Source organism: Balaenoptera physalus, assembly GCF_965194825.1.
Source record: "Balaenoptera physalus genome assembly, chromosome: 12".
NCBI lineage: Eukaryota > Metazoa > Chordata > Mammalia > Artiodactyla > Balaenopteridae > Balaenoptera > Balaenoptera physalus.
The window spans coordinates 77,591,303-77,614,629 of record NC_138897.1 but is presented as its reverse complement, the minus strand read 5'-3'; the positions used below and the strand labels follow the sequence as shown (position 1 = coordinate 77,614,629).

General features: G+C 52.6%; 1 protein-coding gene across 6 annotated transcripts in view; it reads left to right on the top strand.

Moving 5' to 3' along the window:
- CMKLR1 (chemerin chemokine-like receptor 1) overlaps positions 1–18,984 on the top strand; it is a 39,518-nt gene extending 20,534 nt beyond the window's left edge. For 5 of the 6 annotated variants that reach the window (XM_082417563.1, XM_082417564.1, XM_082417565.1 and 2 more), the window contains 2 exons: positions 14,756–14,831; positions 15,449–18,984. In XM_082417563.1, coding sequence (XP_082273689.1) covers positions 15,452–16,549 — 1,098 coding nt within the window. In that variant the 5' untranslated portion in view covers positions 14,756–14,831; positions 15,449–15,451 and the 3' untranslated portion in view covers positions 16,550–18,984. Of the gene's footprint in view, positions 1–6,738; positions 6,967–14,755; positions 14,832–15,448 lie in introns of those variants that run through there. The other variant, XM_082417566.1, reaches the window with a different exon arrangement.
- The last annotated feature ends 4,343 nt before the right edge of the window (positions 18,985–23,327 follow it).

Here is a 23,327-nt window from a genome sequence, read left to right as displayed (position 1 = left end):
CCCACCACACACACACAGACACACACGCACAGACACCCACACACAATCTAACCTCACGTTACCCAGCCTCTGTACCTTTGCACACAGTTTCCTCTGCGGAGATGCCTTCTCCCTCCACTGCTCCATTAAGCAAAGGCTTCGTACCCCTCAAGCCTCAGCTCAAATGTCACTTCCTCCCAGAAGCCTCCCCTGATTTCCCTGGCTACCTTCCCTTCGCTTTGTACAGAGCCAGGGCCACAAACTCAGCCAGCAACAAGGTCAGGCAGGAGACACGATCGACTAACATCGGAACATCCTCCACTTCCACAAAGAAATCCACACTCTCCCATTAAAGCTGAAAGTGAGAATGACTTTGTTCATCTTTCTCTCATCTTGCTCTTGTTTTGACAACAGTAGGGAGCCAGGGCAGGCTCCACGGTGAATCACAGCAGACTCATTGCCCCAGAGTCAAGGGGTTGATAGGGAGGCTGCCAAGAACCCCATCCTGTCTGTGATGCAGGCCCAATAGGGCTGGTTGGCTGGAAGTCTGGATTTTAGGTGACATCTCAGAGCACTGACTATGCCATGTTCCCGCACCCACCTCCCCTACTTGGGGGCATAGACTCCCACAGTCTCCAACAAGGAGTGTGACACTTAGAAGGTATTCACTAGCTGCTTATTGAATGGATGTTTGAATGAATGGATCCATGCTGTTTCTTGAACCTGCTAAACCTGCTCCTGCCTCAGGGCCTTTGCACTTACCCTTCGCACTGCCTGAAGTGCTCTTCCATCAGGTGGTGAAATGTCTCCCTCTCCCTGTATTCAAGTCTGCTCAAAGGTCTCCGTATCAGAGAGGCCTTCTCGGAACACTCTGCCTAAAATAGCACCCCGCCCCCATCTCTATGCCCCACTCCTCTTTATATTTTAGTTCATAGCATATATCACCACCTGTTACATTCGTTTCATTTTTCCAGCACTTACATGGTGCTTCCAATGAACCAGGCATGCTTCTAAACATTGCCAACATAAACTCATTTAATCCTCGTAACAACCCTGTGAGGAAAGAGCTATCACCCCCATTTTTCAGATGAGGAAACTGAGGCACAGAGAGGTGTGGTGACTTGCCCACAGTAACACAGCTGGTGAGCGGCAGGGCAGGGGTTCAAACCCAGGCAGTTTGGCTCTAGAGGTGTTTGTCTTCTTTATTACAAATTTGTTTATCTGTTTGTTACCCAATCCTCACCCTTGAGAATGCCAGCCCCTCCAGGGAAGCGATGCGTCCATTTTGTTCCCTGCTGTAGCCCCTGGATCTTGATCTGGATCTGGGCTTGGCACACAGTAGGTGTTTAATAAATATCTCTTGGAAGGATGGAGGAAGGGAGAGAGGAGGATTGGAGAATTGGAGGGAAGAATCCTTGGCCTTCTGAGCTTTCCATTAGCCCAATGTCAAGACCATCTTGTCGGAAGTTTCTCAGCCTCCTGGAGGGTTTGAGTCAGCCTGTCTGGAAGGGACCCCACGTCGCCCTCCCTTCCCCTCCCTCACCCTCCAAGAGGGCTTCTGTTTTCTGACCTCTCCCAGGCAAAGGTGCCAAACCGCACTCCTGGAACCCCAGGCCCATGCTGCGCACACTTCCTCCTGTGACAGGGCCATGGAGGAGAACGTTCCAGGCCAGAGACAGGAAGTCTCCGAAACAAAGTGGCCTGGAGTGAACAGGGCTGTTGGGCAGACAGTGAGGGGCCTGGGCAGGGCTGCTCTCGTCTAGATGTGCTGGGGCCTCAGGGCTGCTCAGGCGACGAGCAGATGGGACATGGGAGAAGGCTGGAAAGGGGTCCGTGACCTGACGCTGCAGCCTCCTGGTGTCTCCAATTTACCCAACGTTCCCTGACATTCTGGGAATTCCAGAAAAGGCTGTGTCCTGCCAAGTTCTCCTTGGATCCTAAAATAAAGGACCCCACCAAGAGGGTGGAAACATATTTTCCAGTTTCACCACTGTGAGATAAATCCCCCCCCCTTTCCTGTAATATTACTAATTACTGGTATTAATAGTATTGGTAATTGTGATCCTGGCAGGCACAATGCCAAGCACTTTACCAGCCTTGTTTTATTGTATTCTCACAACTCCTAGAGAAAGATGCTATGGATGAGGAGCCTGAGGCTCAGAGAGGTGAAGCAACCTGTACAAAGTCACACAGCCTCTAAGTGCTGGAGCTGGAATTGAAATCTAGTTCTAAGTGATATGGAACATGATTCCAGGGGAAACCAGGAGAGGAGAAGCCCAAAGTCCAGCCTAAAGCTCCTGATTATACCCATTGCTCACTTTCTGGGTAACTTTGGGAAAGATCATGAAACTTGTTTGAATCTCAGTTTTCTTACCTGTTAAATGGGCATAAGGGGGAATTGGCATCATCTGAGGCCCTATGAGCGGCTGGCTGTTTTGCTAGGTGCTTCATATAGATCATTTTCCTTCATCTTCACAGTATGTTGGGCCATCTCTATGCGCCAGGTTGGAAACAGAAGGTTGGAGATGTGGAGAATGGGCCCGAGGCCACATAGCCCAGGCACTTCCTTGTTAAGCTTTAATGCCCTGTGCAGACAGAAGTGGGACAATGCTTGTTTTAACAGAGGGACTATAGTCAAGTTGAAAAATGCTTTGCAGAAGTTCTGGCAGAGGATGTGGGGATGCCAGGAAGGGAGACGGGGCCGAGAGGGGGAGGGAATGGCAGTAGCCACCGTTTCCTCATCCGGCCCCGGGCGGCATCTGGTCTGGAAGGAGGAGGCTGAGAGCAACCGCCGGCTGGCTCCCAGCCCTCCTCTGCTTCCAGACACCATCCAGGCTCATCTTTGAGCTCCGTGGGCTTCCTGGTAACACAGCCCTTTGCTTTGGTTCAGAATCTGCAAACTGGATATCCGGCCTGGCTTTCTCCCCTCCATGAGACAGGGATGCTACTGGATCTCACAGACACGTCACCATCTGATTTTTCTATACAAACGTTTGCTGAGCACCTGCTGTGCACCAGATACCACGTTCACATCATCATTTCGTGATATGCTCACTGTAACCCTAGGAGGGAGGTAATAATATCAGCCCCATTTTACCAATGAGCACACTGAGGCTTGGAGAAGAGAGGTAATATGTCCACAGTCACTGAATGAGGAAGGGCCTTTAAACCTGGTCTGGCTGACTTTCAAGTATGGGCTTTTAGCCACTGTGCAGCTGGGAAGGGGGAGGGGGGGTCGAGTCTGAGACAACACTGTCACAGTCAGTAAGGACCCCAGACTTGGGGTCTTGGTGGTGGGGAGGCTTGTAAATTAACCTTGAACCTCCATCCCAGAGATCTTAGACCTGCAAGGGGTCCCAAGAGATCGCTTCATCCAGATCCCTGGATTTTCTGAAAGGAAGGTTTTATTATTGCCATTTTATAGGCAACCCAACTATAGCTCAGAGAAGTAAAGCAACTTGTCTGGGGTCACACAGCGTGGAGCTGAGCCATGCTGTCTTTTTATGGGCACAAGGCTGGGAATAGACAGACACTTGGCCCATTCAATTATGGCATATTTTAAAGCTGGAAGAGAGCCTTTGACACCATCAACTCCAACCTCCTTGTTTTATAGTTGGGGAAACCAAGGCCCCAAATGGTCAGGGATTTATCTAAAGACATTTGCCAAGCAGATTCTGTAAGGTATAAAAGAAAGGGCACTGTATTCTTAATCTGGGTTCAAATCCTACCTCTGCCTCTCACTAGCCACGTGACTTTGGGTAAGACTCTTAACCTCTCTGGCCTTGGCTTCCTCAACTCTAAAATGGCCATAATAATCCCCCTGGGTTTGTGTGAGATGATACACATAAGGTAAAGTTTCTCAATGTCCTGGCATATATAGTAGGTTATCAATAAAATATTGATATTTTGGTGATTATTATAATATTTAACCCTGGCATTCTAGGGTCAAAATCTCTTTACCGGAATGTCCAGGAGTGACTTTCAGGGGCCTGGTAAGGTTCTCAGAGTAACAGAGAGAGAGGGAGGGGCTGCAAAGAAGGGCTGCAGAAGCAGATGAGGCCAGTCTTCAGCTTCCTTGCCCTTCTCTCCCACAGCAGGTTGGGGCACTAAAGATGGGGACAGTTCCTTTGGCTGCTCCCTTCCACACGTCCCAAGGTACCCGGAGGAGAAGCCATGCTCTGGGGCGGTATCAGATGCAGCCTGGCCCTCAGGGCTGAAGGTGGGCTGTGCTGGCCTGGATTTAGGGGGACAGGGGCTGGAACTATGACAACTCGCAGGGCACCCAGGAGCCACTCAGAGTCTGGGCTCCAAGCCCACGCCATGAGCAGAACACTGAAGGCATTGCCAGCATTGGGGAGACGGCGACCACCACTGGCAGCCTCCTCCGACCACATCCTGAGCGGCTCACGTAAAACCCCTGTGCCTGCTGCCTTCCAGATACTCTGTGTACACAGCTCGGGGATTATTTGCGTGAGTGGACTCAAGGCTGACTTCAGGGGATTAAGCGAATGGGGTGCCGGGCCTCCCAGTCCAGTGGGTTATAAGCATGGGAGAAAATCTGTTTACAGGCCACCTCCAGGGGCTGGGGCACTGTTTATGGGGGATACACCCAGGCTATTTCCCTGACCGCTTTGGATGTAAGCTGAGTGGCTGAGAGAATTCGTAGTGTTTGTGCATTGGACCCACGGTGGGGGCCAGAGTAGCTTTTTGGCCTGGAAAGAGAGACAAACGTCCAAACAAAGAGAGACATACGTCCAAACAACATATGTCCAAACAATCTTGGACATATGTCCAAAGAGAGACGTACATCCAAATAATCTTGGGGGTCTTTTGTGGCTGGAATAGCTGCTGGGTCTGCAGTAAAATAGTGGGGCTGGGTTTGCAAGGAAGAGTCCACACTCTACCTGAGCCAGGAATCTGCTTCCGAGTCAGGATTCTCTCTGGGGCCAGCCACGGCTCAGTCCTAGGGTAGGCAGGGGTCAGACTGCTTGGGCCTCCGGGACATTGGTAAGGAGTGAGCATTGTTCTAAGAACAAAGGGGAGCTGCCAGGGGCTTTTAAGCGGACAGAGCTGTGATGCGGTTTGCATTTTGAAACGGTCTCTCCAGCTACTAAGTGGAAAATGAAATCATAGCGGAAGTGACATGCTGGTTAGGGGTCTCTAGCACTCACCCAGGCGGGCAGAAATGATGGCCAGATTTGTGAGCTGTTTAGGAAACAGACGTGTGGGTGTCAGAGGGGGAGACACGGAGAGTCTGGATTCTGGGTCAGGGTCTCGGCGGGAAACAGATGACCCACTCAAATGGGGACTTGATGAGTGCTTAGGCAATGGAGGACTTAGAAAGTGTGGACAGCATAAATGATGTATCCTTGTATCTTAGACCCCAGGTCTAAGATACAAGGAGACCTTCTTGCCCTTAGGCCGAGGGGTCAGGGAGGGACTGGTTACTGGGACCCAGGTTGTGTAGCTGTGACCGACTCATGGAGACCCTGCAGGGAGGTCACCGGGACAATAAACACCCGACCTGCTTTCTTCCTGTCCTGCAGCCCCTGCTGGGCCTTCATGGATTAACTCAACTGGAGGTCAGAGGGCAGGTAGTTAATAATATTATTCCTACAGCTCAGCCTGCAGGGCACAGAGCAGGGAGCAGTGAATTTGAGGACAGAGCACATTGGGGAGAAGGCACGGACCATTCTAATGGGGGGGATCCAGGCAGCGGAGTGGACATTTGCGGGGGGAGGCGGTCTCCTGTTTCTGTGCTCCCATCAGGCACTGGAGGTTTCCTGGGGCCTCTGAGCAAGCAGGTTGCCCACGTCGAAGGGCATAAGCTCCTTGCTTTTGCCCACCGCTGCAGAGTCCTAAGCCCAAACGCAGCCCCATCCCAACCCAAAGAAAATGGGGCAGGCTGTTAGGCAGCCAGTGCCTTCAATCCCCACTACGGTGACTCAGCCAGAGCTCCCGGGTGTGGGCGTGGGACCAGGGAGGAAATTTTCTCCCAACACAGAGCTAATTCTGTCCTAGCGATGGCAGCCAGGGCTGTGGCTGGAACGGCTGCTGCTGTGTGGTTTCGAGATTCCTGAGTCTCTCAGGGCTAGGGATCCCGGGATGGTAACCCCTGAGTATCTCTTGGAGTCGGCTGTGGGGCTGGGAGGCCCCCTCTCTCTGCCCTGAAGGATGAGGGACTGGTGGATGGGACCAGCCAGGGGACTGTGGCAGAGGCCAAGGTATCAGGACCAAAGCTGGTTGGCAGGGCCTAGGGGAGGTGGGGACGCCGCTGAGGAGGGCCATTTGTGATGGGGACAGTGATGCCTGGAAGGCCCCATTACGTTTCACCTGCTGGCTGAGGCTGTGATCTTGGGCAAGTAGAAATAGCCAAGGTTTGGGGGTCAGAGAGTCCTTGGTTCAAACCCTGGGCTGATGCTGAAAGGCTGTGTGAGCGGGGGTGAGTCCCTTCACCTCTCTGAGTGAGGCTTCGTTTGCAAATCTATGCCACGAGGGGGACGCGGAGTGGTGAGGCATAAGGTGTGTGAGGCGCCAGGCCGACTTCTAGGCTCTGGGATACATCACGTGCAAGACAGGCTAAGGCCCCCTTCTCTGAGGCTTAGGGAGGGTCAGTCCCTCCCCTGGACCTCTGTTTCCCCGGCTACAAAACAGAATGCCCTCTGAGGGGCCTCCCAGCTCCCGGGAGCCTGTTGGAGGCTCAGAAAGTTGGAGGAGAGGCCTCCGGGGCCGCCCGGCCCGGCGGACTGTCAGGGTGGGCCATGGGGGAGGTGGGAGACGGGGACAGGAGCCAGGCCAAACATGGGGGGAAGAGTTTCCAGTTTCCCCGATGGGCTCCCACGCCCACGGGCCCTGATAAAGCCCCTGCCCTCGGCCTGGGGCCTGCAGCCAGGAGACGGTTAGCCATAGGCTGGAGAGGCAGCAGCCGGAAGGCAGCGGGCTGGGAGAGAGGGTGGCAGCCTGCGGTGTAGCCCGCGAGGCACATAGGTGAGTGATGCCGGAAGGTGAGGGGTGGCTTGGCCTCTCAGGGGGGAGGGTGGGGAGAGAGGGAGGGAACAGGGAGACAAAGAGACGACAAGGAGACTGCACAGAGTGGTGAGAGGCAGGGCGAGACACAGAGACAGGGACAGACAGAGAATACAAGACGAGACAAAGGGAGAGAGACCAAAATAGAGGCTGACGGAGAAGCAAGCAGGGAGAGACCAGGAGCGAGTCCTTTGCAGACTCTGGCAGAGGGGCGTGGCAACGACACGGAGAGGAAGCTGAAGGCCACGTCTGCCGCCCAGATGGCTCTCAGCCCTGCTGTCCCCTGAGCCCAGGGGACATAGGCCAGCAGGTGGCAGCTGGAGGAGGTGGGGCCCTGGATTCCTAAGGACCCGTGTTCAAATCCCTGCACTGCCACTAACCAGGTGTGTGACTGCAGGCAAATGACCCTTCTCCCACTGATCCCTGGCCTCAGACATCCCCCCGGTAAATCAGGACTGATGACAGTGACCTTGCAGGGTTAGGGGGAGGTCCAGGTGAGAAGAGCCATGCCCATGGCACCCTAGCCTCCTCTCCAGGGCCAGGGGGCAGCGGGCTCCACACAACCTTGAAGGATGGATGAATGAATGAGCCCCCCCTCCAAAGGGCTTTTCCTGCAGCACCTGGGATGTGACATGCTCCCCTTAGGGCCATTACCTAGAGGCAGGGAGGCTTGGGGGAAACCCAGGGGAGCCTCGTCTTGCCCCACCTATAAAATGCACACCCTGACCTCGTGGGGACTCTTGGGAGGTTCCCCTGGGGCAATGACTAGAGGATTCTGGAACATCCCGAGGAGGCGAGGCAGTGGACAAGGAAGGAGAGTGGGTTTGGCAGCTCATCAGGCTCTGAGCTTCCTCCTCTGTCTGGAATGACGAATTTGGCCTATCTTGCGTACCTGAGCTATCTGTGTGACCTTGGGCACTTAACCTCTCTGGGACAATTTCCTCTTCCGTAATAGTGCTTAGAAACGTGCCTGGAATTTGGTGAGGGCTCTATACACGTTTGCTTAATAAAAACTAAGCAAAGAACATCTGCCTGAGGTTTCTGCTCTCTGTGGTGGGAGGAACCAGATGTGGCCTTGAGCTCTCCTGCCCCTTCCCCAGCAGAGGTCTGTCTGCCCTGGCCAGGTGGGCAGGGCAGGACCATCTGAGCAGTATCTTCTGCCTGGTCCATCTGGTCTCTGGCAGGAGGAATCGGGCCTTGGCCACCGCACAGCCACCTCTGACTGGGTTGATGCTGTTCCTTTTGTGGGCTCGTCCACCTTCATTCCCAGCCTGATGGAGGGGGCTGGCAGGGCCGGGCTCTCAAGGCCCCGGGCAGGGACAAGGCTGCTTGTTTGGTCCTTCCCCTGCCCAATGTGGCTTTATGAGGGATTCAGTGACCCAGGCATGGGCTGGTCACTGCCCAAGCCTGAACCCCGGGCAGGAATTTGGGGTGTGTATTTGTTTGCTTTGGGTTTTTCTGGACCTCAGGAGGGGAGGGAAGGCTGACATAATGACACCCCTCCACCCATCCCCATCTGTCTCAGAGGCCTCCGCATTTGTCTTATTTTCATTCTTCTCTGCATTCATTTCCTTTTTCCCCTTTTCCTTCTCCCTCTCCCTCCCACCCCCGCTCCCAAGGAGCCATTCTAATCTGTTCAGTGTGTATCTCATTATTTGGCCCTGTTCTTGCAAAACGTGTGTTACAGTGTTGCTGCTTTTGGATGCTTGTTTTCAGTGTACTTACGTGCTATTTGGGTAGGTGGTTTTAAATTGCTGTGTTCTTTTGCTGTGTGTACACTTGCTAATCTGTTGCCTCTAACAGCTGCGAAGCTTTTTGCCTCTCCCACACCGGACGTAAGCAGCTTCCAGCTTCCAGCCGTCAGCAGATGCCTCTGCGCCACCTGAGACCCCTGGATCTTTGACTGTTTTTGGGCACACAGCCTCCCGGTGGGCTCTCGCTACGACAGCCCGCACCTGTGGCTCTTTGTCAGAGGACTGCCCCTCAGGCGCTGGGAAGGCCTGGGACTGCGCACCTCCTAGGACAGGATGGAAGGATATAAATAGCCTCCTGGAATTCAACCTCCGTTGTTCCCTGACCCCAGTATGAACCAAGGCCGCCTTCCCCAGGATTTTGCCTGGCATTGCCCCCTTGTCGGACCTCCTCCCTTTCCTAATCCTACTTCTCCACTCCCTTACTGGGTTTTTCCTGGAACACTTCCTTGATAATCACCTTTGCAGGAAGGCTTATGTGAGGTTTGCTTCTGGAGAACCAAAGCTAAGGCATGCCCCTCCAAACACCGCACACGGGCTGGGGGGCACGCAGGGGTTCACGGGTACCCGCAGCAAGGCATGAAGCCTGTGCCAGCCCCAGGGGGTCTCCATCCCAGCTTTCTAGAACCTTTCCACAGTTCTCATTCGCATGTCTTTGATGATCAGTTTGTCTAATACCTGGGTTTGGAGGTTTCCCTCCTGTAAATTACCTGTTTATATCTTTAGCCCATTTTTCTGCTGGGGTTGCTGTCTTTTCGGATTTGCAGGAAGGCATTCCCTGTGCATTCCAGATGGCAATCCCAGTACAGAGGGAGCGATCTGGAGGAACAGCAAATAGCAATGTTAAGTTCTAACAATAATGACAACTATGTAGGTGTTGTGGGCTGAATTGTATCCCCTCCCCCAAATTCATATGTTGACGTCCTAAATCCCAGTACTTTGGGAATGTGACTGTATTTGGAGACAGGGTTTTTAAGTGGTGATTAGGGAAAAGTGAGGTCGTTAGGGTGGGCCCTAATCCAACCTGCCTGATGTCCATATATGAAGAGGTGATTAGGACACGCACACGCACACAGGGAAGACCACGTGAGGACACAGCAATATCCTGAGGACCCACTTGGTGCCCACATTCTGCTCTGACCTGAGATACGGGGATGCTCTGAAAAAAAGAGTGCTTTTAATTTTTGGCAGATGCCACGTAGCAAATGTGTTGCTTCACTTCGGGAAGCTTTGTCTCTCCACAAAGTGGAGCTCTCAGACCTCCCAGGGCCTTGACTCAGACTGGGTCCTTCTCCATCATCCTCACCAAGCCTGGGACAAGCTGAAGGGCCTTAACACGTGCTCCCAGCGGTCCTGAGAAGTAAGCAGGGCAGGGGTTATTATCATTCCCATTTTGCAGATGGCACAACTGAGGCTCAGAGATGGGGAAGCAACTTGCTCCGTTGTCATAGCGGGTCTCCTGCCTCCCCTACCACCTCCTCCCTGGCATCCCCTTCTGGGGACCTATGGGAACTGTCCCAAAGAAAGGACTGCCAAGACGGGCTTGGGGAGTCTGTGTCAGGAGCCTCAGAGCAGACCAGCTCTAGGCCCCGGTTCCAAATGGGTGTAAGTTTGGGATCACAGGAAGAATCTGGGAGCCGAGCCAGGACAGTTCATCTGTCCCCTGGGCTCCCTGGGGAGCCGAGGGCAGAAAGAAGGACAGTCTGGACAGGCTCGCTTGCCCGCCTGGGCTGTGACGGACAATGTCAGCTTTGGCAAACGATTCCCATCTGTGCCCCAGACCTCAGCCAGATTGTCCTGAAAACTGGGGAACATGGGTTCCTTGAGTGGCTAAAAAAGGGGAGCAAAGAGGAGGTTTCCCGGGAGGGTGGAGCTGGGGATCCTGGGGCGTCAGCAAGGGTGTGAACAGACATGGAAAGATGGGCTCCACTTCCTGGAAAGCAAGATGGTTAAGAGCAGGGCACAGAGTCACAGCAACCTGCGTGAACTGGCCACTAGCTGACTGCGTGCCTTAGCCTTACTTCCCTACCTTTACATTGGGAGTAACAGCAGTACTACTGCTGGGGTTTGTTGGGGATGCATGAGTGAATGTCATTAAAAAGCTTGGTACAATGTTTGGGCTAGAGTGTGCCCCGATTTATCTATCACAAGGAACTAAAACCAACATAAAGTATAGCTAGATGTAGACATCAGAGCCAACCCAAACCAACGCAGAAACTGCAGACCAGCAGGATGAATGGGCTTACTGCCTTTGACCTGCAGATGTGACTCTGAGCTTCCTTATGGCCACATCAAAAAGGGAAACGTGATCCTTTGTAGAACTTTGTTTATTAAGATTGAGGAAGCAGCCTAGTTCCTCAGAGGAAACAATGTTTTTCCTTACCTTGAGTTCTCCAGGGCATTTCTCACTGGGCAGGGAGCTTCGTAAAGGGCACCTTGAGAGAGGCAGTGGGTAGCAGCATTGTCCAGGACTAATACAGCATCATAGAGGTGATTTCCCTGTGGTAGCTGCTTGTAGGGACCTTGAAGGCAAGGCAAAGGGAAACCGGGGAAGGCAGGTCCATGGGAGGATCAAGAATGTGATGAAGGTCTGGGCTCTCAGGGTTCAAAGCTAAGGCTTAGAGAGCTCAGAGAGGTGGGATTGGGACTCCTAATCTCTCAGGGAAGCAGGGGGAACACAAGAGACTTTTCACTTGGGATCTTTGGAAGTCAGGCTCTGGAGTCAGATTTCCCAGCTGTGTGGCTTCGGGCAAGTTGCTTCACCTCTCTGAACCTCAGTTTTCTTACCTGCAAGCTAATGTATCCTTGTAAGGCTATTGCAGAGCACAATAGCATATAGGGAGGGCTCAAATAAATGTTAGCCATACACATATTATGTATGCAATGTTAGTATACACATAATGTATACTAACATTATGTATACAATGTTAGTATACACATATTATGTATATATACTTATACCCACTTTTTTCCTAAGCTTCCTGGTTATAGAGGGTTTAAGGAATATGAACAATGAGAATTTTACAGCTCTTTACAATTGGCAAGGGGGTCATTGTCATTTCTTATGACCCTTCCAACAGCAATGAGGGAAGGGTTCTTACCCCACTGGAGAGATGAGGAGACTGGAGTTTAGAGAAGCAAATTCTTGCCTGTATTGCCCTTGACCTGCCCTTGAACCCAGAGCTGGGGAGACAAGCGGGCAGGATGCACAGGTCCTCTGCCCTTCCTGGCCCCTCCCGCCATTTTAGAATGGCAAAGGCCATTTCAGGAGGGAGTTAAGAGTAGAAGACTGAGGGGGAAAAATGATGATAAGAATAACAACAGTAATAATGACAGTAAAAACATAGTGCTTACCCCATACGAGGCCCTGTTCTCAGTACTTTGCATGTGACATTTAATCCTCTCAACCATTTGAACTATTACGATCATACCCATTTTATAGATAAGACAACTGAGGCACAGAGAAGATACCTGAGTGGCTCAAGGTCACAGGGAGTTCATGAAGGAGGAGGATTTGGATGCTGGTAGCTAGGCTGGGCCCCAGGGTCTGTGTCCTTGACTGCTCTGCTGTACTGCCCAGGCTGGGGGCAGTACAGGACAGGAGGGATGTATGTCGGGATAGAGCAGAGGCCGACTCTGAGGGCAAACCTGTGACTGGCGCCCCCCTGCAGGGAGATCCCAGGCGCTCAGGTAGGGGGGAGTGGAGGGGAAGGGCACACATCTATGGGGGACACTGACATTCCTGGGGGGATGAGGGGTGAGGAGTAGTCGGACAGACATGCCGGGGGATGTCAGCACCACCCCGTGCAGGCCCAGCCTGGCCTCCACCCTGCTCAAAGATGAAAAGACCTGTGACCTCTGACCACGAGCTGCTTCCAGCCCAGCGGGAGAGCCAGACATGATGTCGCATTTCTGCAGCTGCTTCAGTGCCAATTGCTGGGTCCTGAGACCCTGCTACTCTTCACCCTCCTCTGGGGGCTCAGACACCGCCCTCCGCCCGCTAATGAGGGGGGGATGTGGGGGCGGGGGAGACGGCCTGGCATGCCCTCCCTCCTCCCTCCTTCCCGTCTTAACTCACAACTGTCCTTTAAAACTCAGCCCATAGCCCACCTGGTCCAGGAAGCCTCCAATGCCCAGGTTAGGGGATGCCCCTCTGCGGGGCTCCCTGGGGGCAGCCTGGCCTTGCTCAGGACACAGCACCACCTCTGTCTTGTCCCTTGTGACTGACCGTGAGCCCCTGTGGGAAGGGACCCTGGGAAGCCATGTCCTCGTCCCTGGATCCTGCACAGCCCGGAACAGGGAACGCGGACATGCTCCTTCCTTCCTCAAGGACACACTCGGTGGCTGTCATGAGATCACGATTTCGCAGCGTGGAGTGGCGGGCAAGATCCCACATTCTGCAGACCTGGTTCAAATCCAGGCTCTCCCACCCCCTGCCCAGATGCCTTGGGCAAGGGTCTTCATCTCCTTCAGCCTCGCTGTGGCCCCTCCTGGGTCAAAGTGAGACCATCTGAATTACATGCTCAGCACATACATTATTATCGTGAACACCTGTCACGTTTCCCCGAGTTGTGGGAGTCGGGGGAGGGGGCAGCTGCTGCCTCCCCGTCTTCTCTCCGCATCCCACAGGAAGTCCTTGGGGACCCCCAGTTGGACACCTCTGGATTCTTCTCCCAGGCTGCAGAGTGGGATGGTGCCCACTCCTTTGAGCCCAGAGTCCTCAATGGAAATTTCCAAGCGGCTTTTATTTAATAAAAAGCGAAAGATGACTTCTATGCAATAAAATACCACCTCAAGCCCATCAAGCACCAATGATGAATTTATATGGAGGAGGGTTGGACTTATTTATAATGAAGTGTCGATTGCCAGTCTTGCCAGGCTGAAGCATCTGGTTTAGAGCCCATTTGTCAGATGGGGAAAACATGGGTGGTGGAAAGTGCATGGGCTCTGGGTTGTCAGCGCCCTGGGTTCGAATTCCAGCTCGGAATTCAGCTGTTTACCCTTGGGTTGCAATGTAATCACTAATATTTATCGAGGGTTAACTGTGTGCCAGCACTGAGCCAAATGCTCCAAATTCCTGATTGCCTGTCATTCTTACATCCTTTCTGTGAAGTAGTGAGTATTCCCGTTTTACTGATGAGGAAACCGAGGCTCAGAGAGGAGAAATCGTGTGTCCAAAGCCACAGAGCTGGCAGGTGGCCAAGGTTGGGTGTGAACAATGCATGAGACCACCTCCTCCAAGACCTCCCAAGCTTGCGAACTCTCCAATCTTTGTTCCTTCTTCCGTAAATTGGGAAAATACCCAACAAAGTTGTTATGGGGATTGTATGAAGTACCAGTTCAGCTGTCTGGCAGTCTGGCATACAGTAGATGCTCAGGGAATGTATTTGTGTCTGTCTCATTGGACCGTTGTGACACCAGGGCCCAATTCTTGGTACCAAAGGGCCCAGAGGATGCCCGGTGAGAAGGATGCTTCTCTCTGAGCCTCAGTTTCCGCAGCTCCAAAACAAGAGTAGTATCACCTGCCTAGAAGAACCTCTGGGAAGATTTAATGTGATGAGGGAATTATAGTTCTTGGCACATAGCAGGTGCTCTGGGCAGTTCCTCTTCTTGTCTCCTGTGTCCCCAGCACTGCCTGAAATGGTGTTTCCTGGGTCCTGCCCTGGCAGTGGACTTGTATCGAGCCATCCATACTCTCTCCCCTGCACCTTCCCCTGCACCCACCCCTGAATCGGGCTCTCATCTCTGGATGTGCTGGGGTGGGGGGTCGGTGGAGATGGGGGTTGGGATGAAGGGTTCAGCTGTTGATCTGGGTTCAGGGGGCTCCACCACCTCCCAGCTGGGTAACCTCGGGCACATCACTTAGCTTCTCTGAGCCTCTGCTTCCTCCTCTGGAAAGTGGGAGTAACAGCGATACATTCAACCTCTGGCTCTGGGTCCTCCCAAACCTCTGGTTCTTAGATCCAGAGCCAACTGCTGTTCCTCATTCTTCCCTGCAGGTGTTTTCAGCTGTGTTTGGGGACTGATTGGCCAAGGACCCACATTGGAGAGCTTTGGACATCGTAACAGTGAACGGTAAGGGACACGGGATCTGAACTCATCTCTCCAAAGGGCATCAGTGGGGGACGAGGACGAGGTGGGTGCACTGTCAGTGCAGCTGTCCCTGGGTTTTGGAAATATGGTCGGAACCAAGTTCACAGCACTACGCACCTCTCCTTTGTTGAGATTTTTCCATGATTTGAGGAGTTTTTTGATGAATATCTGTCTCCCACTAGACTGTAAGGGAAAGGGGAGGGTCCCAGAGAGGCAGCAAAAACATGGTGGTCCAGAGGGACCATAGACTCTGAAGCTGGGGCCTGACTCCTGGCTCTGCCTCTTCCCAGCTGTATGACTTTGGGCACGTGACTTAAGCTCTCTGTGCCTCAGTTTCCTCATCTGTAAAATGGGGTTTATAACAGCCTCATTGAGTTATTACGAGGATGAAAAGAGTTTACATACATCAACCCTTTAGAATAGTACCCGATATATAGGAGGTGCCTGAGAGGTGTTAGTCAAGTAAATAAAGTAGCAAAGCCACCCAACTGGCCTTGCTCACAGCCAGGGAGGGCACTGTCAGTCGCGCTGGCAGTGGTCAACCTCTTAAAGCCAGTTCTAATCAAAGTTCCCCTAATGACCCCTGCCTCCACTTGCAGAGCATGGAGGACGAGGATAACAACACCTCCCTCTCCTACGAGTACGTGTACTCTGATGATTTCGACCCCATCGTGGTTTTGGAGGAGTTATCTCCCCTGGAAGGCAGGGTGGTCAGGATCTTCCTGGTGGTGGTCTACAGCATCATCTGTTTCCTCGGGATCCTGGGCAATGGCTTGGTGATCATCATTGCCACCTGCAAGATGAAGAAGACGGTGAACACCGTCTGGTTCCTCAACCTGGCCATTGCGGATTTCCTGTTCAACGTCTTCCTCCCAATCCACATCACCTACGCCGCCATGGACTACCACTGGGTGTTCGGGACAGCCATGTGCAAGATCAGCAACTTCCTGCTCATCCACAACATGTACACCAGCGTCTTCCTGCTGACTGTCATCAGCTTCGACCGCTGCGTCTCCGTGCTCCTCCCCGTCTGGTCCCAGAACCACCGCAGCGTCCGGCTGGCTTACATGGCCTGCATGGTCATCTGGGTCCTGGCTTTCTTCCTGAGTTCCCCATCCCTCGTCTTCCGGGACACAGCCCATCTGCACGGGAAGATATCCTGCTTTAACAACTTCAGCCTGTCCGCCACCAGCTCTTCCTCGTGGCCCACTCATCCCCAGGCGGACCCTGTGGGCTTTGGCCGGCACGTGGCGGTGACCATCACCCGCTTCCTCTGCGGCTTCCTGATGCCGGTGCTCATCATCACCGCCTGCTACTTCACCATCGTCTACAAGCTGCGGCGCAACCGCCTGGCCAAGACCAAGAAGCCCTTCAAGATCATCGTGACCATCATCATCACCTTCTTCCTCTGCTGGTGCCCCTACCACACGCTGTACCTTCTGGAGCTCCATCACAGCGCCATGCCTGGCTCTGTCTTCAGCCTGGGTGTGCCCCTGGCCACTGCCATCGCCATTGCCAACAGCTGCATGAATCCCATTCTGTACGTCTTCGTGGGTCAGGACTTCAAGAAGTTCAAGGTGGCCCTCTTCTCCCGTCTGGTCAATGCTCTGAGTGAGGACACAGGCCACTCCTCCTATCCCAGCCACAGAAGTTTCACCAAGATGTCATCCATGAACGAGAGGGAGACCAGCATGCTCTGAGCCTCGCCTGGAACACCCCCCCGTGGATACTCCCAACCTTGGAGGCTCAAAGCTACGCCTTCTCGAGACCACGGCAAGAACATCTTGGGCACCCACAGATGCCCGCTGTATTTTGCATGGGGCTGAATTGTGTTTTGAACTGGGAATCCAGGGCTCAGAACTCCTTTCTTCCAGGGGCACGGCGGACAGAGCATGCCACGGGGCTCAGCCTTGGACCAGCATCCCGTGCATCCTGGGAGACCAGCCTTGACTGATGCAAAGCAAAAAAGGGAGAATTCTCAAAAGCACTGCCATGAACTGGGATGGGCATAAGACAGAGGGATCAGTTACCTACCTGAGTGCTTCCCAGGAATGACACAAACACTTTTCAAGGTCCATTCCTGGTGTGAGCAGAGGAGGTCAGAGCAAACCCAGTGTGATGTAGGTCACGCCTCGCTCATATCCCTCTATCAATAGCTGGCCAGAAATCCTGCCACTCAAGCCATTCCTCTGGGTTAGGGCGTGTGGAAATGCACACACCTTCTCCAGGTTCCCTGGGAAGAGAAGGTGACATATGAGCACAGGAATTCCCGGGACCATGCATTTGACTTTCAGATCAGCTGAAAAGACAGACAACAGGTCCTAAGGAGCCATGGGGCTCTTTGTGAGGGCAAGAGAAGCAGGGCTATGATGAGGACTCGGGGTTTGGGGGAAGGAATGAAGAAAGAAAAGACCTTTCAAAGGGTGCGTGACATGAATCAACTCACCCTTGAACCTCCCAGGGCGATGGTGCTTTGGGCCGTAGCTACTTTGGGGGTGGGGGTGATGCCAGCCCCTTGCCCCAAGCCCTGTTCTCACTTTGCATTTGTCACCCTGGGCTGGTTCGAGGTGGGCAGCTTCACCAGCAGCCTCCACCCCATCACAGGGATTCCTCCCTCTTCCCTGATCCACTGGTTCTGGCTGGAGATGCTCAGAAGAAAACACTCCAGGGCAGGAGGCAGATGGGAGGACGGTGGGGGACATCTACTCCTTCTCAACTTCCTCAAAGCCTGGCTGGAGGCTAGTCCAAAATCAGCTGCAGGAAGCAACCTGGGAGCATCTCACGGGCTGAATCTGAGTCCGAGGGCTCAGTCCCCGAGCTCGAAGCAGAATCTGGAGCCTGGCTCACTAGACTGTGCTCCTGAGATGCAGGGCCGAGGGGGGCCCACAGGCCTAGGGCCCCTCCTATGTGCAGTCACATTGTCTTTTATGGGACCCACACCTCCCTGTGCTGCAGTGTCATTGTCCCATTTACAAACGACAAAGCTGAGGCTCAGAGAAGGGAAGTTACGCACCCAATGTCACACAGCTAACCAGGGGCACAGTTACCCGTCTGAACCCAGCTCCGTCTGGTCCCAGAAACTCTGTTCTTTTATGGAGAATGTATCTACTGAGAATATTCTAGACTATCCTGGTAACCTACATTTATTTAGCACTTCTATGTTAAGCACTTTACATGTGTATCTCATTTATCCCTCACAGCAGCCCTGAGTTAAGTACAATTATCACTTCCCTTTTATGGATGAGGCATCTGGGGCTCAGAGAGTTTAAGTAACTTGCCCAAGGGCACCCAGCAGGTCTCTGTTAGAGTCTGGCTAGGTTTGAACCTAGGTCTGTCTGGCTCAAATAAGGCCGCAGAGGCTTGGGGTTTTGACCATAAATATATATGCATCTCTCAGCAGATTAATGTAAACATCTTGAGGGCTTTAAAGGCAGCTTTGCAAATAGTTTTCAAAAACGATCCAACGTGGCAAAGAAAATGTACTTGGCTCCCAGCTCCCTTGGCATCCATTCACAGCCACCCACTCTGGCTCCCACCTCCTGTGTCCCCCCAGCTCTCCGGGGGAGGGCAGTGGGGAGAGAGGCCAGGCGGGAGGGCCCTTTGGCCTCCAAGTGTCCATATTCTACTCTCTTCCAAGTTTCTTTGTTGCGAAGCCACTTCAACAACATACAGTGAACAGATGTAACGTATACACAGCCGAACGGCAAGTTCCCGAGGCCACGGGCTGTTTGGAATCACACCTCATTAAGAGACAAACTGTTCCTTCCCTTGTTGGGTCATTGTGTTTGTGAGGCAGCTCTGAATTGACCCCACTGGGGCCTCCGATTGTTTTGAGCAATCTGAACTTAGCTTGAGCTAAGGGAGCTTTAAATATTGCCCAGCGCCCCCTGTCACCCCCCTTCCCAACTTCACAGGGGAAGCATCCAGGGCACAAGATGGAGTGGGACGTGTTCCAGGCCCCAGAGACAGTCACCAGCCACTCGGGGAGGATCGTGCTGTTTCTTGGGGCTCAGTTTCTTGTTCCTTCCGGGCTGCGTGCAGGTCAGGCCAGGCTGGGGAAGCCAGGAAATCATTTTGTCATTGGAAAAGCTGATGAACAGGAGCAAAATAAAAACCAGCTGTTTTCCTCCTCGGAGCCAGGGCTCGCTCTTTCTGGCTGCCCCACCAAGTCTTCCTGTTCCGATTGTAGTTCCCCATCAAATGCTTAAGTGCCACCATAACACCCTTTTCAACCTTGTCCCTACAGCTTCTTCTGACGACCCCACAGGTCACACACACAAAGGCCCTGCAGTTCACAAAGCACGTTCACCTGAATGACTCCACAGGCAGCCAACACGCTTTGTGCCCGAGAGCCCTCCCTCCAGGGCCAGGACCCGCCAGTGGAGCCTCAGTGCTGCCTCCTGGGTTTGGTGGGTGGGTGGAGGGGGCACGGGGCTGTGGGCAGAGGGACAAGAGGAGAAGATGCTGTTTGAGGGTCGGGGAGAGGGAGGGAGGAGGGAAGCACAAAGGAAACAGAGAACGACAACGAAGAAAAGAGATCTGGCATTTATCAAGCATCTACCATGTGTCAGGCACAAAATCTCATCAAACCCTCAAAAACGGTCCTGTGAGAAGAGGACCATCAGACTCACCTTGTGGGGTGCAGAAAGGGAGGTTCAGATTGTGGACCTCACTTGTTCAGGGTCACACAGTAGTAAACGGAACTGGGTCTGCTGCCTGAATTCCCAGCTTCTTCAGCCCTTGGGAAGATGGAGAGGGAGGGGGGAGGGGGAGGGGAAGGGAGAGAAGAAGGAGGAAGTGCAAGACAAGAGGGAGGGGCTCAGAAGGGGAGACCAACCCAGGTGCTGGCTGGGGGAGGAGTTTGCTTTAAGCCCTTGAGCTTGGAGAGCTTAGGGGCCAGGATGGGTGGGAGAAGAGAGAATCCAATCATGAGAGCCACAGGGCCATTCAAACTCAAACCACCGAGGTCTTTCCCATTTTACAGATGAGGGAACTGAGGTCGCAAGAGCTGCCCTTCGAGAAATCTGCAAAATTAGGTGGTGTTGGCTTGGATGGAGTGGTCATTGATTCCCCAACTCCTGCCTCTGGCCTCCCTCTCCCGTTCCTCCCTGACATGCTGTGATGCTCTGGCTTTGGAAAATTGCCACTGGGGCTGGTATCCAAGACCAGGGGAATCAGGAAGCCGCTTGTCAGACCTTGAGGTAGGGGGCTTGCTTGCTTCCCCTGTTTGAAGACAACATTTCTCTTAAATAAAGAAACTGAAGCAAGCGTGGGGCTCCATGCTGGAGGTTCCTGACCCTTGCCTTCCCCGCCCAACTCGTGGAATACCAGCTGAGGCTCAGAGAGGTGAAATGTCCTGTCCAAAGTCACACAGCTATGTTGTGAGACAGCAGGAGAAGCCCTGAAATTCCCGACCTCCCATTCCCCAAATTTTGAACTTCAAGAAATCCACATCTCGAAAAAAATTCCCTCCACTCATGTAATTTTCCTAGAAACCAAGGATATGAGGCAGGTAGTGACTTACTCAAGACAAAATAGCAAGCCATGGCAGAGAAGGGACTGAAACCCAGGACTCCTTACTCCTAAGTCCATGCATCGGGCCACCCAAGGACAGATGCTCCCATTTACACATTCATCTAGCCATCCTTTCACACACCCATCCATTTCCATAACCATCTGTTTATAAATCCACCCATTCATCTACTCCACAAGCATCTATTTAATACGTCCTCTTTGCCAGGCCCTGCAGGCATTGGGAATGCGGGGATGATCAGTACATACACCATCTCTGTCCTCCTGAGCACATTCATTGGCCAGTGGTGACAGCCAATTGAAAATAACATACCCCAAATGGAAAACAACCATAGTAAATGCTACCCACATATTATAGAGGGATGTGACCCTGTCCAAAGGCCAAGGAAATTTCCTGGGAGAAGAGACACCTGAGATGTGAAGGATGGGTGGGCACTGATTCAGTGGGTAGGTGCTGGAGAGGGTGTTTCAGGTGGAGGAAACAGCGTGGGCAATGGCATTGATGTGGGAGGGAGCAGAATGACTCTGAGCGACTGAAAGGGGGTGGAGGCTGCAGCAGAGCCAGTAGAATGAACAGGGACCAGATAGGATGGAGAGGAGACAGGGCCAGACTGTGGGATGGGGGTGAAGGGGAAGCCATGTTTAAGGGAGTAACGTGCTCAGACCTGCCTATTAAAAGGATGCCCGATGCCCAGGGCTGCTCTGGGGGACAAGCTAGAGAGGGGCGAGAGGGGAAGCGGGGCGCTGCTGCGGCATCCAGGTGAATGCCCTGGTGCCTGGACTTTGGGAGCCAAGGTGGAGCTTGAGAGAAGTGGACTATTCCAGAGATAGTTAAAAGCTACCCAAGCTTTCTCCAGCGACCAGTTAGTGGGAAACCAACCCAGGGCTCGTTTCAGCTGCAGAGAGACCTCGGTGCATTGCTTTATTGATGGAAATTAATTGTAAATATTATTCAAATGTACCTCCCAATGCACACTTATATTTCTCAGGGGAGCCCTCTGAGCATATAATAAAGCCCTGTAAATAATACATATATTAACCTAAGAGGAATGGAAGCATATTAATGCAGCAATTGTGGGTGGTGGCTGAGGGGAATTTTAGCAGACGACACTCCAAGTGCTTGAACTTGGGGTTTAACCTCAGAGGTCACCGGGTTCTGCCCTGGGGGATCCTCCAGACACCCTCCAAGCACTTTCCTGTCATTAACTCATTGAATCCTTACAGCGATCTTTGTGGTAAGGACCATTACTATCTGCATGTACAGATGAGGAAACTGAGGTTCAGAGAGGTGAAGTGACTTGCCCAGTGTCACACAGCTAGTAAGTGGTAGAGCTAGAATTCAAACCCCAGTCTCTTTGGACCCTAAAGCAACTTGCAAACATAAACTGTCCTCTGAAGAGACTCCTCCCTGGAGAAGGATGGCAAGCATGTGCTCTCTCTCCAGTGTCAGATTTTGAGGTGGTGAGAGTGGGAGAATCTGAGAGATTGGTTTTTTGTTTGGAGGGAGGAAGTGGTGTCTGGGTGGGCTTGTCACTTCCTCCTGAGCCTGAGAATCTTAGGGTTGTTGAGTTTGGAAGGAACTCTGCTTCATCAAGTTCATCCCTTCCCCTCCCCCCATTTTGCAGATTGTGAAACTGAGGCTTTTTTGTAATAATATTGGGACCTCCTTCCTACCTCACTGACTGCTGTGAAATGAGATGTGTGTGGAAATGCTCATGTGGATCATTTTTAAATACCATTATTCTAGAGACCTGGACATTCACCAAGCTACCCTCTTCACTTCTCAGTTTGTTGACAAGGGCTTTGGTGCTGGTCTGCCCTGAAGGACCCCTGCCTAAGGTCTGGGAGTCACTGGGAGTTTCCAGTGGAGTCTTCCTTCCAGGGGAAACAGGAGATCTTGGAAAAACCTGGTACAGGGCAGAGACATGCTGTGTTTGGGGCATAAACTCTACCCTTCAAAATTGTCCTGGGTATGGGTGAGAGACGATCTCTATCTTGATGTAGATGGTGGTTCCATGGCTGCCTTCATATGTAAAAACCCATTTCTCTGTACATATAAGACTAATGCACTTCAAAGTAATTAAGTTATGCCTCAATTAAAAGTATTTTTTTAAATAAAATAAAATAATTCATGGCGTCTGCAGGAATGACTTCCCACTTGCATTGGCAGCATAGACAGACCCAGGTTTGGGGGCTTCCCTCTGATTCAAGGGAGCAACTCAGAGGGGGGTAATCTCTGCAGGGTCCATCCAAAGAGGCAGGACCTTAGGAAAGACTGAGCACCCCCTGCCCAGCTCTGTCCCCTGACTCAAGGGGCTTCTGATGGTTAAGATCCAGGATCACATGGGCTCAGGAGTCAGACAGAGTGGGTTGGAATCTCAGCTCCACCATTTACATCAGCTAGGGTTAGGGCTAAGGTTAAGGCTCTATGACCTTGGGCAAGCTACTCAACATCTCCAAAGCCTCAGTTTTCTCATCTGCACAAGGTGTATAATAGGAACTTGCAGCTCACGGGGTTGCCATGGGGATTAAAGGAGATGCGGCATGTAAGCATTTAGCAGGTGTTGGGCTCACACTCACTGCCCTCTTTCATCTAGACATGCATCCACCCCATCACTGGTCTCCCCACTTCCAGCCTTGCCCCCCGACAACCACTCACCACGAAGCAGCCAGAGTTAGCATCCATCCGTCACAGAGTACAGTAATCCAGACCTTTCGCTGTGGCTTACAAGGCCCTAGAGGACTGACATCACCTCCTCCATCTTTAGCTCGTGATGCTCCCCAGTCAGGCATTCCTCTCTGCGTCCCCAAAACAAAAGAGGCAGGTTAACAACGGCAACAAAGCTAACACATCCAAGGCTGTTCCCACTTCTGGCCTTCGTGTCTGCTATCCTGGGACATCTGTGTGCGTGACTGGTTCCTCCACCTCCTTTAGGTCTCAGCTTC